This window comes from Drosophila persimilis, unplaced genomic scaffold, assembly GCF_003286085.1.
Source record: "Drosophila persimilis strain 14011-0111.01,24,50 unplaced genomic scaffold, DperRS2 tig00000000-arrow-pilon, whole genome shotgun sequence".
NCBI lineage: Eukaryota > Metazoa > Arthropoda > Insecta > Diptera > Drosophilidae > Drosophila > Drosophila persimilis.
Genome location: NW_020825288.1, coordinates 14,948,654 through 14,965,610, shown reverse-complemented (window position 1 = coordinate 14,965,610; position 16,957 = coordinate 14,948,654). Strand labels below are relative to the sequence as shown.

At 42.9% G+C, this 16,957-nt stretch overlaps 1 protein-coding gene across 3 annotated transcripts in view; it reads left to right on the top strand.

The window, feature by feature from the left end:
• LOC6588320 (sterile alpha motif domain-containing protein 5) overlaps positions 1-16,957 on the top strand; it is a 132,518-nt gene that overhangs the window by 51,056 nt on the left and 64,505 nt on the right. The window contains exon 2 of one of the 3 annotated variants that reach the window (XM_026994532.1): positions 5,136-5,177. The exons of the other annotated variants lie outside the window; for them this stretch is intronic. Within the exon in view, the coding sequence (XP_026850333.1) occupies positions 5,136-5,162 (27 nt within the window). The 3' untranslated portion in view covers positions 5,163-5,177. Of the gene's footprint in view, positions 1-5,135; positions 5,178-16,957 lie in introns of those variants that run through there. 3 annotated transcript variants of the gene reach the window in all.

Here is a 16,957-nt window from a genome sequence, read left to right as displayed (position 1 = left end):
CCTCAATTGCCAGGATGTCAGCCATGGCGATCTGCTGCCCTTGAACCTACAGAATCGCTACTGGCGTGAGTTCTACGGCTATACACCGGCGGATCGTTTCATGCTGCGCTGCCGGCACGTGGAAATGAAGCGTCCGCCGCGCTCAGTGCCCAGTCGCTCGCGCTGGGAGTCCCTGTCGGTGGCCATTTGGAACAAGTTCCTGGAGTCGCAGCAGACGAGCAGCATCTACAAGACAAAGATGCGACTGTGGCGCTACATCTACAAGCTGGCGGTGGTAAGTTTTTAGAAGGCAACCCAGAGACCAAACCCTATACCGTAAACGTCTCTTAAGCAGAGCCAGTATCCCCGGTACGGTCTGTATTTGGTGGGCTCCTCCATCTCGAACTTTGGCTCCAAGTGCTCGGACATGGACATGTGCATGGTGGGCTACACGAATCCCAGCCTCGATCCCCGCACGGAGGCCGTTCTGCATTTGCAAATGATGCGCAGCCTGTTGAGCGGCACCAATCGGTTCCAGGACTTTCATCTGATCGAGGCCAGGGTGCCGATACTCCGCTTCTCCGACAGCCAGCACAAGGTCGAGATCGATATCAATTTCAACAACTCCGTGGGCATACGGAACACCCATCTGCTGTACTGCTACTCGCAGCTGGAGTGGCGTGTCCGGCCAATGGCCTTGGCCGTGAAGCAGTGGGCCCAGCATCATAATATCAATAATGCCAAGAACATGACCATCTCCAGCTACTCCCTCATGCTGATGGTCATCCACTTTCTGCAGGCAGGCTGCAGTCCCCCGGTGATACCCTGCCTTCATTCGCTGTATCCGCAAAAGTTCGAGCTGCTCGACAACTCGAGCAGCGGCTACGTGGACATGAACGAGGTGATGGCCCCGTACGAGTCGCAGAACACCCAGAATCTCGGCGAACTGATGCTACAATTCCTGCATTATTATAGTGTTTTTGAGTTCCGGAAGTATGCCATCTCCATTCGAACGGGCGGACTGCTGCCCATCGAACTGTGTCGCGCTGCCACGGCGCCCAAGAACGATATCCACCAGTGGATCGAGCTCTGCATCGAAGAGCCCTTCGATCAGACGAACACCGCCCGATCGGTCTACGATCCGGACACGTTTGAGCGCGTGCGCGCCATCTTTTTGTGCAGCTTCCGGCGCCTGGAGTCCACCCGGAATCTCCGGTCGATATTCGAGGACTATGAGGGGCCCACCATTGCGATGCGACCCCCAATCCAGCTGGAACCGGAGTACAAGTTCCCCTCCTTCGGATCGACCAGTGAGGTGGTCTCCCCCCGTCTGCCCAAGATGATGGTGGACAAGTGCACCACCGCCGTGTGGGGCGACATCAAAGAGAAATTGGCCCTGCCCATGTCCATGGAACCGCCCAGCAACACAGTAACTATTAACCAACTACAAACGGGTCTAGCCCCTCAGATGGACAGATCCGATCCTTAGCTTTGACCTCTCTATAAAATAGACAGAAAAACCCTCCAGGACCAAGTCCTTTCGAGGGCGGAAAAAAATTTCTCTATTGTAAAGTTAATTTTTTTTTTCATGATTTCGGAATAATTGCTTAAAGCATTTAACCCTTAAAAAAAAAAAAATGATTGAAATTTAACGTTGCATTTGATAGGAAATTTCCCAGCTTCGAGCCCCCGGTTAAAACAAAAACCATAAATGACAGATCGGTCACAAAAACTTGTTTGCCGGATTATTATTTGGGAAATTCCGAAAACAAAATAACTAAAAAAAAAATCGTAGCCCAAAAAGCCCACTTCAAAAAAGGTAAAAAAAAAATTAAAAAATAAAAAAAAATTTTAAATCAAAATTTTAAAAATTTAAATGTAAAAAAAAAGGTTTTAAAAAAAAATCAAAAAAACCCAAAAAAAAAGTTTTAAAAAAAGAAAATCTAAAAAAAAATTAATAAAATTATAGAATCGTAAAAAAATTAGACACAATTAAACTACTTAAAAAAAGATATAAAATTGGCAAACCAAAAAAAAACCTTTATTTTTCAAGACGAACAAATATTTTTTATATTTATTCGAAACAATTCGCGACAGACGAAAGACGACTTACACTTTGACACATAAAAAACACGTTGGACAGCCCCCAACAAAGTGGCAAAGGCCAAACAGACACAGAAAAATGTAACACCAAACACTTTTTTATATTTATTTATCTTTTGTAAAAAATATGTAAAATGTCCGAAGGCGCTGCTAAAAAAACCTGCCAAAAGCAAGGGAGACAAAATAATAATGTTCGGAAATTATTTTCAACATTTTTATGACAAACTCGAATAATAAAACAGCGCCAAAGACAAAAAAAAATAATAAAAAATTATTAAAAAAAAAAAAAATTTATATACAGAAAGCAGTCTGTTAATTTTTTTTAAAGTTTTTTATAATCAGGATTGTAATTTGTATTTCCCTTTTTATTGGAGTTTTAAATAGTGTAGAAGGAACTCCAGAGTTATTTTTTAATATTTTTAATATCACTAATACCCTAAAGGTAAAAAAAACAGTCAAAGGAAAATTTAAGATAATTCAAAAAAAATTTAAAAAAAAAATTTTTAATAGCGTGTCACCAAGGAATTCTGATATTCAAAATTTTCTATAGTACGCTAGATTTTATTATATTTATATAAGATTTTACTATTATTATTATTTAATTTATTATTTTATGTAATATTGGCTGCGATTACAAGGGTCGCTCTGATTTAACTTTAATTTTTTAATTAATTAATTACAATAATTACGCTCGTGATATTCGCTCACCGATCGTTGAGCCTGGGTTCTCTCCTCTCTTTGTTCGACGGCCGGTTCTAGTATCTCTCTGTTACTTGCTCTGTTACTTGCTCTGTTACTTGCTCTGTTAGTTGCTCCGTTACTTGCTCTGTTAATTGGTCTCTTACTGTTTCTGTTAATTGGTCTGTTACTGTTTCTGTTACTTGCTCTGTTAGTTGCTTTGTTCCTTGCTCTGTTCCTTGCCCTGTTACTTACTCTTTGATCTCTATAGACTCTGTTACTCTCTGTGGCTTCCTACCAAATCCCACATATATTGAAACTCGGTCTTGGTAGGCATCATAAATGTCTGCTCATTGATTCAGCATAAATATTATTTAAAAGCCTGTTGTTCAAACAGCCAACAGAGACGTAGTTTCTCCCTCTGGGCCTCTAACAATGATCCGCTTTGCCGATTTCCTACATTCGAATCTGCTCATCCAATCAACAGTCCATCAATCAACTATCCAATAATGTCCAGAAATGGTTTCTTCATTTCAACACTTGGCGGTGCTGGCGAATGCCTCTCCTGGGGTCCTGCATTCGAATGAAGTTATGTACATACGTTGCTCAATTTGATATTCCGCTCTGATTAATTCCTAGTGGTTGGCCCATCCCCATCCCCATGCCCATCCTCCCTGCATCAAATATCACCCTCTTGGGACTAACAAATAGCCCAAAATTCTCGCACATGTTTCAGTTTGAGCAATTATCTAAGGAAATCAAATCAAATCATTGATGCAACAGCGGCATCAGTGGCAGCTGTGCTACGTAAGGGTAGGTGTGGGGGGGGGGGGGGGGCGTGGCGCCCCACTGTCGAGTCGGTATTGGGTATCAATGGCAACCAAAAATGTCAGTGCAGCAAATTATTTCATCAATTGCAATGCTCAATTTCAGTGCATCATCGAACACAGATCGAGCGCAGGACACACACGGGCAACGGTGGCGGTGCTGATGGGGGTAGGGGTAGGGGTGGGGGTGTGGGTGCCCCTCGTACTAGGTGGTGGTGGTTGCAAGAGGGTGCTGAATGATGGCAGAGTGTTGTCCTGTGTCCTCTGTCCTGTTGAGTAATTGATATAATGTCGATGTGCCATTTGGAGTGGCAGCCCAGCGGCTGTCGTCGCCCACCTAATGGCCCAAAATTGGGCTTTGGATTTCGATTTTGGATTTGGGATTTTGGACTGGGATTGGGTCTTTTGTACATCTGCCTGAAACGTGTGCTGTAATGCAGTATCGTGGCCATCATCATCATTATCATTAACGCCGAGTCCCATGGCCGTACAATTGTCACACTAATTTTCGCATATGTGCGGATAAAATTGCTGCCAATTAAATGGGACACGCAGCCACCCTGGCATCCTGGAATAGAAGCATTTTGTCAGTCAATTGATGCTGCTCCTGCTGCCAGGACTAAAAAGTAATTAATGCCTTTTGTTAATGGTAAATGCATTTGCATTTGCATTTCGAATTTATTCCACAATTCCGAGCAGAAAAATTTCCACAACAAAGGCGCCAAAAGATAATCTTCATTAAAATTTTTCATCCAGCTGCCTGGAAAAATCGAGCGAAGGGACAGGACAGCTGCTGCTGCATCTCGTGGTGTCATTAAAATTCCTTTTTCCGTGATTTGGTCTTTGGTCTTGAATAATTATTCATTGTCATTGTAATTGGCGGGGCAAGCGCGCTAGTCCCCCCCCTCGTTTTTCCATTTTCCACATTTCTGAGGAGTGTTATTAGGGGGGGGGGGGGGGGGGGGGGGGGGGGGGGGGGGGGGAAGGAAGACCGATGGCTCCCCAATGGATTGCGTTTGTTTTGGAACACGTACGGGGATAAAAAAGGGTTCAATCGGTGAAAAGATGAAGCATACCTGGGTGTTGTCCTTTGTTGCTGCAAAAAGAGTTCCATAAATGATTGAGTGGCCTGGAAATGGAGTGTGTAGTGAATAGCAGCAGCAAATATCAGAGAGAGAGAGAGAGAGTCAAAGTGTTTTTATTGTCGCTTGCCGACGGCCGCTCCGATCGCCAAGCGCAGCTTCGCTCGGCAGACGCTGCGTATTCAGACGCAAAGGTGAGCTAGCGAAGAGCGAGCTTGCAGAGAAAGCTTAGCTAGGCGCAAAGCTTTGGGTGCTAATCGGCTGGCTTGCAAAAAGGGCATTTAAAATAAGTTGATTTTTCGGTTTCGATTTGAAATAAACAAATAAATACATGAATAAATTATGACTGCATAAATGACTAAACGAAAGACCCTTCGTGACTGTTTTGCCTCTAATGAACTGCAAATACCCTTTCCACTCAACAAACTGATTAAATTTTTGCATGTATTTGTTCTTCTAATTGCAGGTAAGCTCATTAGCCCACACTTTTTAGCAGCAGCCACAAAACACTGCAAACAACAGCAACAACCACCACCACTACAGTTCGTATAACAATAATAATGAATAATGTTAGCATAAGTGCTTGTATACAATTTTAATTAGTTTTAAATGCAATTTAATGCATTAACATTTGTTTTTGTTTTTTTGTTTTCGGTTTGCCAAAAACTGCTGCTAAAGCACTTAGCATAATTTAGAGAAAGAGAGACAGCAATGGACAGAAAGAGAGAGCGTGGGGGAGAGCATATTTTCGGTTAAACAATAAATCATTTCCCGCTCGTTGCAATAAATATTGTGCATAATTTTGGGGCCATGTTTATGCCCATCGAAAGCCTGTTAGATATACATAATATATTTTGTGACCAGAGGACATGTGTCGAGACTGTGTGCGTGTGTTTGTGTGGGTGTGTGCCTCCCGCACAATTAGAAACGCATTAAATATTTAATATCCTGTGCGGAAATGTTTCCGGTGCTTAACAAACATTTCCATGTGTTTACCTGCAACCGATTTGCATAAGCTCTATCTCACTCTCTCGGTGTCTCTTTCTCTGGCGAAAACGAACAAGTTTGATGGCAAAATAAAGCATGTTCAATCCTGTCTGCGCCAAAGCGTAGGCGTTCTATCACAGCTTCAGTCCGAACCAAAGCGCTCGATCCACTCTCTCTGTCTTAGGCAACGCGTTCCATTCACTCTTTCTGTCTAAAGAGATGCGTTCGATCCACTCTCTCTGCCTGTACCAACGCGTTCCATCCACTCTCTTTGTCTCAAGCAGGGCTTTCGATCCACTCTCTCTGTCTCAACCAATGGATCATTCCGTTGCAGTTCGAACCTGCCTCAATCCCTTTTTGACCGTTTGTTTTCCCTAAAAATAAAACCCTTTTTCTTGTTTTTTTTAATTCTATTTTTTGTTGTATTCTTCGGCTTTTTCTGTTTCAAAAACTTTGTTTGTTTTTCTCTGCCTTCGACCCACGAAAAACTACTCAATTTCGTGCTTGAACCACGCCCACTTGATGACTAAACGCCTTCACGATACCAAACAAAAAAAAAAAAATCATAAAAACTGGGGGACAAAAATCAATCAGCGACTGTGAAGCGGCGGCGAAATATCCCCCAAAACTATATGTAGAAACCTTTAAGGCGTATTCGTCGGGTACACGCCACAGACACGCCCATCTACCACCCCCAACCCCCCTTTTGGACCGCCAATCAAGCTCATTTATTATGCATTTTTCATATGACAATTTTTTTGAGGCGCGTGGGGTAGGATCCCCCTTTTTTTGTAGGTGCATGTGAGTACATCCCCCCCCCCTGCGTGTGTCTCCCACTGTGTTTCTCTCTGTCTCTTTGGGGCAGACAATTTAAATTCAACCGCAGAAAAACCAGCAGGAGGGGGTGTAGAGGGAGTCGGTGACACATACGCTGGGCCAGGGTTGCCTTTGTGTCCCGTGGGAATATTTTGCGGACGCTGAACGTAGTGACAAGGCAAAAATCCAACACCCCCACCACCAAAAAAATACAAATTACCCGCAGAATTGAACATTTTCCAACCCTATATCCCACATATCTCTCTCTCTCTCTCTCTCACTCTACCTCTCTCTGGGTTCTGGCCATAATCCTGCAGGGCATGAGAATGCAGCCTTTTGTGATCCGATCCCTGTCATATCGCTGTCATCGATTGCCCTCTAAACAATCTATCGATAACAATTTTTTGCTTTTTTTTTTTTGTTTTCTTTGGAGGGGAACAAAACAGCTAAAAAGGGTTGCCCGTTGCCGTTGCCGTTGCCACATGCAACATTTGCATATCGTTTCAAGTACAGTCGCCGCTCGAGGGCTTGAGGCGTGGCTTGGTTTTGCTTATCGCCGCCAAACACTTGGCAGGTCCAGGACTGGGGTCTGCCAGGACCTCCCCCCAAGTATTTCCGTTGCCTGGGCACGCTTGTTAGTCCACGGAAAAATGTGGGGGGGGAGGGGGGGTGAGGACTGTTGCAAGTGTCAGGCGGAGGCAGAGTTCAAGTCGAAGTCGCTTAACGATTCCGTGTCATTTTTTGCATTTCCTTTCGTTCTTCAGTTTTATTTTCTTTTTGCCCGGTCCACACCCACACCCGCAACATTTTGCGGTTGCCGGTTTCAAGTGTGCTGCGGCCTTATCGCGTGCTACGTTGTGGCACCTTCAGACAGGGACAGACAGAGACAGAGAGACAGAATTAAAGCTTGAAGGAAAATTCATACTTCTTTCCAGTAAAAACGAAAATAAATCACAAGCGAAAATGCGAAGCAGGACTCGTAAATTTGTGTGCCGTGTACGTGTACGTGTTAAAAACTTCTCACGTGTCAGTCGTTAGTGTGGGCCTTGGTCCAAGGACTCGCCATCTGCAATGCAGAAAGATAACTTTTGCAAGTGTCTTGCATATCATTTGCATTTCCTTTTGCCTTGATTATGAATCGTATACAGCCCAACTTTGGTTTCCATTTTCGGTTAAGTTCCCCGTTCCACTTCCGGCCCAAAGTGTCTGCAATTAGTGGCCAAAAGCAGGAGCAGGAAGTCGCAGATGCCAGAAGGATGTTGGGAGCTGCTGCCAAGGCGGGATCTTGAGGTGTAGTCGTCGCTGCCAAGAGCCGCGAATCCGATCAATTAAAAAGTAACTTGCAGATGGCCACACTCTCTCTCTCTCTCTCTCTGGTATCCTTCCAGTCCTTCCTGTGCCTGTCCTTTAGTTACTGTCAACTGCTTGGCGCTCAGCGTGATTAATTTCAATGCCCATTTGCATGCGCCATGGTGAATGATGCCATAATCCTTGCTCGTTGTCCCCCTGCTTACTACTGGCTCCTGCCACGGCTACTGCTACATGCTGCTGCTGTTTTAAGTAATTTGCTACCCTCTGGTGTGGCATTATGGGTGTTTTTTGGTGATGGAACAGGCACATAGGGAAATTTGTGGAAGTTGGTTCGGGCCAACCGATCTACGAGCGCATCGTATGATTCCACAAGTTCGATGGCAAACAGTCTTTTCGATCCATCAAACGTTCGATCCAATCTGCGCCAAAGCTCTCGCGCTCTATCACAGCTTCGAACGCCTTCGATCCACTCTCCCTGTCGCAAGCAAAGCGTTCCATCCAGTCTCTCTGTATGAACGAACGCCTTCGATCCACGCTCTCTGTCTCAAGCAACGCTTTTGATCCACTCTCTCTGCGTAAACCAACGCCTTCGATCCACTCTCTCTCTGTCTGACGCAATGCGTTCCTCTTTCTGTTGGAACGAAGGCGCTTGCTCTCTCTCTCGCTGCATGAACGAACGCGATCGTTCCGTGGGAACAAAAACGAACATGCACGAGCATGCAACTTCGGGGAAGTGATTTTGTGACCTCAGATTTTGCCCGGAGGATACAATTCTTTTCCAAAAATAGTTTTAGTGCGTCCTCCAGGGTATTTAATTCTTCGTTTCCCATTGGCACTGCCCTCTTCACTTTACTTTACTTTTCTTTGAATTTTTTTTTTCCTGCGGCTCTTCATTCTGAAAGTAGAGGAAAGAAATTAAAAAAGCACGCAGCTCAGTCTGAGTTGCTGCAAAAGGATAAGGCTTAAGTGTCTACCTCCAGCTACCTGGACGGCAAGGACGACTGGCAGGACCAAGAAAGCAGGACGTGGACGGCATCGCTTCGCAGTGCGGGCTTCCACAAAGAGGAAGGAAAAAATATTACAAAAAACGTGCCAAACGTTTATTTAAAAGGATTTATGTGCGTTACGTGCTAAATGTGAAATAATAATTTTTTTTACTCATTCCCGGCGGTTTTTTTTAATACCTTTTGGATGCTGCAGAATGCAGTTAGAGGGATATATAGCTCTCTCTCTCTCTCTCTCCCTCTTTCTCCTCTCTCTCTCTTTCTCATTCTCTCTCCGTCTCTCTCTCTCTGTTTCCCTTTTGTTCTGTGTGTGGTATTAACTCAAGTCCTTTTTGCAATTTTTATTGAGACTCCCGAGAGTCTGGGCCAAACGCATGAAAATTGTTGCGGCAGGAGTGAGCTTTTGGCCAACTGAGATTTTCACCGCACCCCCCAACCCCCCACCACCACCCCCCGAACTGCGGGACTTAATTGCATTCTGTTGGCCATCTCTTGCCACTTCTTGTGGCTTTTAAGTGCTGGCCTGAAAGGAAAAGTTTTTCCTGTTTCTGCGGCTGCCATTCTGCCAATTTCCAGCTTTCTTCGGGCCATTTCTGTATTTGTATTGAAATCGAAAATGCGTGGCAAGGGAATACCAAGACAGAGAGAGAGCCACAACAATGGCCAAAAAGAACCATCAGGACTCGGGACTCAAGTCCAAGTCCCAGTTGTCCTCTGGGGTTCCTTTTCCTCGACTTATTGTTATGCCCATCTCTTTCTCTCTCTCTCGCTCATGCTGTCCTTTCGCAGTCCCGTCTGTGCATTTGTTTTGGGACTCCGCACGCATATAGCATAATAATTAGATGGTGTCTCCCGTTACCCCTGCCAATAATGCCACAGACTCCAGTCGTCGTCTGGCTCTCGACGAGGGGAGAAAACAGCGACAGCGAGAGAGGGAGAGGGAGAGGGAGAGAAACAGCGCTCGGTCACACTCTCCACAGTTCATTTTGCGGCGCACAAAGTTTCTTAATTCCTTGGACCCCCATACCTCCCCCCCCCCCCATTCCGTTGCTCCTTTGTCTCTGGGCAGAAAATATAGAAAAAAAAAGAAGAAAACTTTTAATATGATTTGCAGTCAGACATTTTCCCGCAGTCAGTCAGTCAGAGAGAGAGAGAGAGAGAGAGCCAAACATAATTAAAGAGAACGCCCCGGAATCATTAAAGATGTGTGTCTCAGGCACTCTTCCTCTTGGCCTCCAGACATCAGGATAAGGTGGGACAGTGACAATCCTGTGTACCTGCCTGGAGTGCCAGTGTGTGCTGAAGAGCCCAGAGCCAGGCTGAATAGTTTGCAGGGTGACTCCCTGAGACACTGAAAGAAATTGATGGCTTACACAAGATTTGCGGGGGCCAAGAGTGGCATTGAAAGTCGAAGAATGCCTTGAGATGGATTCGAAAAAGCGTTCTAACAGGTTCGATTCATCTCTCCATTCTTTTCTATAGTCTCTCCCTCGCCTTCAGGGTTATTGGGGGCACCCTGTACACGCTGAGACACACTGGGAGAGAAATATAGGCATAGAAACAGATTTCTACAACATTTATCTCTATCAATATCTCTCGCTCTTGCTCTCTCACTCCATTGGGGGTATTGCAGTGCTTCCAAGCCTGTCTTGCTAAGCCACACTGGGAGAGAAAGACTTGTTCTAGCGGATTTTCCTTACGTATATCTCTCTCTCTCTCAATCCTTTTTTCACTCTCTCTTACTCTCTCACTCCATCAGGAGCTAAGCTTAGCCACACTGGGAGAGAAAAACATTTTCTAGTTGATTTCTTATCTCCATCGCTCTCTATAACTTAATCTCTCTCTCTCTCTCCCTCTCTGTTACTCTCTCCCCCTGTCTCACTACACCAGGGGCTTTGTACTGCCGCTAAGCCTGCACTGCTAAGCCACACTGAGAGAGAAAGACTTGTTCTAGCGGATTTTCCTTACGTATATCTCTCTTACTCTCTCACTCCATCAGGAGCTAAGCTAAGCCACACTGGGAGAGAAAAACATTTTCTAGTTGATTTCTTATCTCCATCGCTCTCTATAACTTAATCTCTCTCTCTCTCTCTCTCTCTCTCTCTCCTTCAGGGACCTTGTAAGCCACCCTTAACTGCTGCTAAGCCACTCTGGGAAAAGCAGCTTTTTTCTCAGTTTATCGAATAATTTCCACAGTTTGCCAGATAAGTTTTTCCTTTCCTTTCCTTTTACTTTATTCTTATACTCTCTTTGGGATTACTTTGCTGCTTCTTTTCTTAATTTTCTTCCGTTTTCTTTTCAAAGTGTAGACAATGTGTCCTGTTTTGTGCCCCCTCCCCCTCCCCCTCCACCTCCCCCCTTTGCCGCTTTCTTGGGTGTGTGTTTTGTGCGCAACTTATTACCTTAAACTTGGCAAAAAGGTTGTTGACTGGCTGCAATTTGTTGACACAGACATCAGCGACAGAGCGACAGAGCAACAGAGCAACAGAGAGAGAGAGAGAGAGAGATAGGGCAGGGCAGGGCGTGTGTGAGGCTGTTGTCCTGGCACAGGACTCTTAGGCATGTGCAGCAGCAAATTGAAATTCATATGCAGAATGTGTTTTCTTCCTCTTTCCCCCCTTTTCTCTGCTTCTTTTCCCTGGATTTTCTCTGGGTTTTTCTCTGGCCATTTGACTGCATTTTCTGGAGTGCATTAGGGACGCACTTTGCTTCAGTTTTGGTTTTCTTTTTGTAATTTTCATTAGCAAAAATCGTCAAAGTTCTTTTCTTGACCAAGAGCTTACAACCCCCCTCTCCCTCCCCCTCTTTTTGTCGCCGTCTCTGTCTCTGTCTCTGAGAGTGTCGAAAGCCTTAAAGGCGCTCAAGTGAAAGTAATCGCCTTGGCTCTCGGCCACTGCACTCACAGCATTTTATGTTTGTCTAATTCAATTAGATCTGCAAAAAAAAAACAAATACCAAGAAAACTGTGTGGAAAACTGTGTGGAAAACTGTGGGGGACTCTTTAAAGCTTTTCTTTAAGGCCACTGTCGAGGGGCTGCCACCAGGATGGCTGCAGCAGCAATAAAACTTCAATTAAATTAAATAAATCTCGGATAAAAATGCGCAACTTTTCCATCTTCGAAATGCGGCACGGCGAGAGAAAGAGAGAGATAGAGGGAGAGAGAGAGAGACAGAGCAATCAGCAGACAGCCTGCGGTCATCATTAAATGTCTAATTTATTTCACAAAAACAACAACTACAACAGGAGGCAACAGGCAGTCATCGCAGAGAAAATTCAGTTTTTACAAGCAAGATTTCCCATTTTCCATTTTCCATTTGGCATTTTCCGCCTCTGCTGGCCGTAAAAATTGATTTAATAAAACAGGCACGTTTCCATTTTAAGTGCTGTAAATTTTAATTTAGTTGTAGCAGCTGTGGCATGCCCCACGAAGGACACCACGGACACGGGACACGGGACACCTCATCATCAAAGCTTTTGAAGGAAAACTTTGATAGAGATCACCTTCATTAACAACAATGGTGGAGGAAACAACTGGTAAATGGAAATGGAAATGGCAACGGGATGTGGCAGGGTTTGTGGCAGGGGGCAGGGGGTAGGGGGCAGGGGAACTGACTTGTAAACCAACGCAACTTTGGTTGTCATTTCTGTTTTGTTTATTATCTCTTATCACTCGGAAGAAAGTTCCACTTTAATGAGTTTTATCGAGGACCCACCGCGGGCTGTACGCCAAAAAAAAAAAAGCAGGACTCTGACTCCGACTCCGACTTTTGAAGGCAATCAAATGGAAAACGTACTTCAGCTGCTACTTACTTTTGTTGCAGACAACGGCACCGTAGAATTTTATATGAATATTTATGAATGTGACAGAAAGTTTCTGTTTCGTCGTTGTTTAGTTTCGGTTTGCTGTTTATTTTATTTAAATGCCCCTTCAGCCCCTTCAGCCCCGGCAATTGTATATTAATTCCATTCCAGCCAGAGACAGCGACAAATGCGACAACTGACAAGACAATTTCTCGTGTTTTGGGGGGTAAAAACTTTTGTGTGCCACAGCCAGAGACAACAGCCAACAGCCAACAGAATAGAAGAACAGCCCCCCCCCCCCCCCATCCCCCCATACACAGCATAGGATATGGCAGGGCCTGTGGCAAGAACAGCAACAGAACTTGCCACGTTGACACACGTTGACATCGAATTATGCAAAAACCCCGACAAAATGTGAATTAAAAATGCAAATTCCTCAAAAGACACCACAACCCCCCACCCCCCCAAAAGAAACAGTCAAATACTGTCCTTGGGTCCAACAACTAATCAAGTCTGGCCGTCCTGTCCTGGCCTGTTACGTCCTGTCTAGGCAGCATTTCGTTGATGCTTGAATGGGCCACAGGAATTCGAGTGGAAATATTACTCTTCGCAGATATTCTTTGAAAGTGGGGGAAAGAAAGGCAAAGAGAAAGAGAGCCTACCGAGCAGGCTTTTCAGACACAATGTACATATGAAACGATTTTGTCAGCGTCGATTTTAAATTAAAATTTGTATTAATTAAATAACTAAATAAATAAAATTAATAACATTTTTTTTCTAAAGACACTAGAGAGGTGAGAGGGGAAACAACTTTTTTGAGCATCGATTTTAAATTAAAGTTCAATAACTAATAACATAAAAAATAATTAATTAATTAATACAATTTTTGCTTAAAAGACACAAATTTTAAACTAAAGTTATAATTAATTAAATAATATAAAATTAATTAATTAAAAAAGAAATACAAATGTTTAAAAGACACAAAAGAAGTGAGAGAAAACAAAAAAAAATCTGCAAAAGAATAAAAAAAAAATTGAAAAAAATGTAAAAAAATAAATAAATAACTAAATATTTGTTTTAAATAGTACATGAAAATTAAATATAAATTTTAAATACAAATATTTAACATTTTAATTCAATTAAATATTAAATATAAATAAAGTGTTATTTAAAAATACAAATATTTAATATTTAAATAAATAAATAAATTTAAATTTATTTTGAATATTAAATATAAATAAAATATGAACTAAAAATAAAAATATTTAATATTTAAATAAAATAAAATATTTATATACATTTAAAATAAAAATATTTAATATTGAAATTCAATTAAATATTTATTTTAAATATAGTTCGCACAAATTGATTAATTAATTAATATAATATATATATATTTTTTTTTTATATATACATATGTATATGTTTTTAAATCAGCAATTAATTTCAGTGTAAAACCGAATATTTAATTTAAATAGAGTCTGCTTTAATTTCACAACAAATCCGCATTGAGAGGGCATCACAATTTCGCTGTGGGTCTGCCACGGCCTTGATTATTTCTATTTATTTGCCACTCAGGCCTCCACTTCCAGCCTCCTTCCTTCCGCCTGCGTGGTTCCCCGCCTCGAATTGAATTTTCTTCATTGCGAAACCCACCGGAGGAGGAGTATTCATGTGATTTCTCGGGGCAATGTCATTCTTACGCATGAAAATGTGCGGAAAGTAAATTGAAAAAAATTCCTTTTCTGGTTTCTTGCCCCCTTTCTGTTCTGTGGAGCAGTGGCAGTGGCAGTGACAGTGGCAGTGGCTCAGCCGACAGTCAATCTGTCGCTTTTCATATTTTCCGCATTTTCCCCTACAAAATAGCTCCAGTGCTTGTGTGTGTCGTCGGCTGCATGTCCCAGAACCCCAATAAGTATGCAGCCAGGGTTTTGCCATTGTCAACTTCCTTTGATTGCTCCAGCTCCTGCGGCTCCTGCGGCTCCTGCTCCTGCTCCTGCTCCTGCTGCATACTCTCGCCTCTGTACCTGGTCGCATTACGTATACGCCATGCCGTGCCGTGCCGTGTCGTGGGGAGTTTTTATTGCTTTCGATTTTCATTTTGACTGCTCGCACGTGCGACGACAACGTTCCGTCCTTGGATGAGTCCTCGATGTCCTGTCCTAAACTTTCCAGTTCGATGGCGTAAATTTTCTTTAAGCATTATTTTATTACATATTTCCCAGGCAGGGAACGGCAACCGGATCGGGCTTTCCCTTGGCTGGGTTTTTGTTTTCGCTTGGCGTGAAATTCAATTTCCCATTTGCCACACATACATCCAATTCTACCTGTCCTTGCCCCTGTCCTGCCCCCTGCCCCCTGTCCCTGTCCCTGCCCCTTGCTGGCTCTCTCCTTTGGTGACACTCGTGTCTCTCGATATAAAGATATTCATTCTGCTGTGGGACTTCATTTTTGCATACGTATGAAGTCGAAGAAGTCAGGCAATAAGCCACATGACGGGTGCAGTGCGTTTCGCGACAATCAGGCAATGATTTCGGGGTTGATTCTCAGGAGGGAGAACCAGGGATCTGCGATTATTTTTTGTCTTTTGTCAGAAATCCAAAGCTAGACGAGGTTTGCGCTGATGTACATATTGCCATTCACTTGGAAACGTTTGATCGAAAGAAAAACATTTTCCATGACCGAAAATTTTCATTTTATTCGAATTGTAAAGCACTTAAGGCATTTAGTCTTATTTTAGGTCACAAATCAGCTGTTTGACTAATTGCCATTCACTTGTAAGCGTTGCATTACGCCACTACTTCATGGAAAAATGTGATTGAAGAGATTTTATAGGAAGAAAGCATCTATAAACGGAAGAATCGCATTTAATTGATTCAAAAATCAACAAAAAAACATTTGGCCATTCACTTGTCAACGTTGCATGAAAACTCTCTTTCTATATTTCTTCCTAAAAGATAATGAAGAGATTTGATTTACAGAAACATCATCCAAGGCCGAAACTTTTTATTTCATTTGAATTTTTCAAGGAATTTTCAGTCAGAAATCAGCTGTTTTACATATTGCCATTCACTTGTTAGCGAAGAATGAGAATGAAGAGATTTTATCGGAAGAAAACATCTTCCATGGTTGAAACAATTCCATTTAATGACTATTTTTGTGTTTTAGATGGACGAATCGTATTTAATAGAGTTGCCAATCACTAGGAAAACATGTTGCCATTCACTTGTAAACGTTGCATGACGCCGCTTTGCCTTGCAAGAATCCGAATGCAGAGATTTCATCTAAAGAAAACATTTTCTATCATTTAATGAGAACTTTTTAGGTGTAGATGGAAGCATCGTATTCAATAGAGTCGCCAATCACTAGGAAAGCTTCTTGCCATTCACTTGTAAGCGGAGACATGACGTCTCAGGCGGGAATGAGAAATCAGGGATTTACTGAAAGACAACATCTTCCATCCGATAGAAACTGGTCCACGAGAAGGAGCGCTTCCTTTCAACTAAAGTCCTTTCTTATTCCCTGGATTTTACTCACTTGAGCTCTGGAGTTGTGTGCACCTTATGGCAATGAAACACACTGTAGGTTAATCGTTTTTTCTGCTACACTTTTTGTGTGTTTTTTGCTATCCTTTCGTGTGTGTTTCAATGGCTTCCCGCCTCCTTCGGTGGTCCTTCGTGTTTATCTGCAGACGCCATCGCTGCCGCCGATTTACTTTTCCGCTTTCTTCATTGCATGCAGAGTCGTTGGGGAAGGAGGGGGGAGGGGAGCAGGGGGAAGAGGTTTTCCTTTAACTGCTGGAAATTCATTGAAAAATATTCTTGATTTTTATTGCGTTCGCTCACAAGTGAAATTGCCTTAAAATCTATTTGAGTTGTGCCTTCTTTTCTTTCTTTTTTATTATTTCTGCAGAATGGCAGACATTTCTGGGAGCCCCTACCCCCTCCTTCCCCCCTTCCTTGGTATTCCTGGGCCCAACAATTTTTTCCCCCTTCTTTTTTTTTTGTTGTTGTCTGACTTTTTCGGCCATTTTCTGTGTGTGCTTTTTTATGGAATTCCTTTCGGGTTTATTACTTTGTTTATTTGGCCCGAACATGCAAACATTCCTCCAGGCTTTGTGTCCTTTTTTTTCCCAGGATTTCTCACATATTTCCTGTGCATTATCTTAACCGATTCTGACGTGTAATTTATGTGGACAATTTTCGGTTTTTCGGTGATCAAAATTGAGCAAAAAATGTGCATTTAATTGTGACTCATTTACATTTCTTTCTGCCACGCTACGCCAAGAAAAGGGTCCTTCAAATGCGAACCCTAGAAAGAGCAAAAAATAAAATATAAATCATACGCACCATTAAACAATGGCTGCCA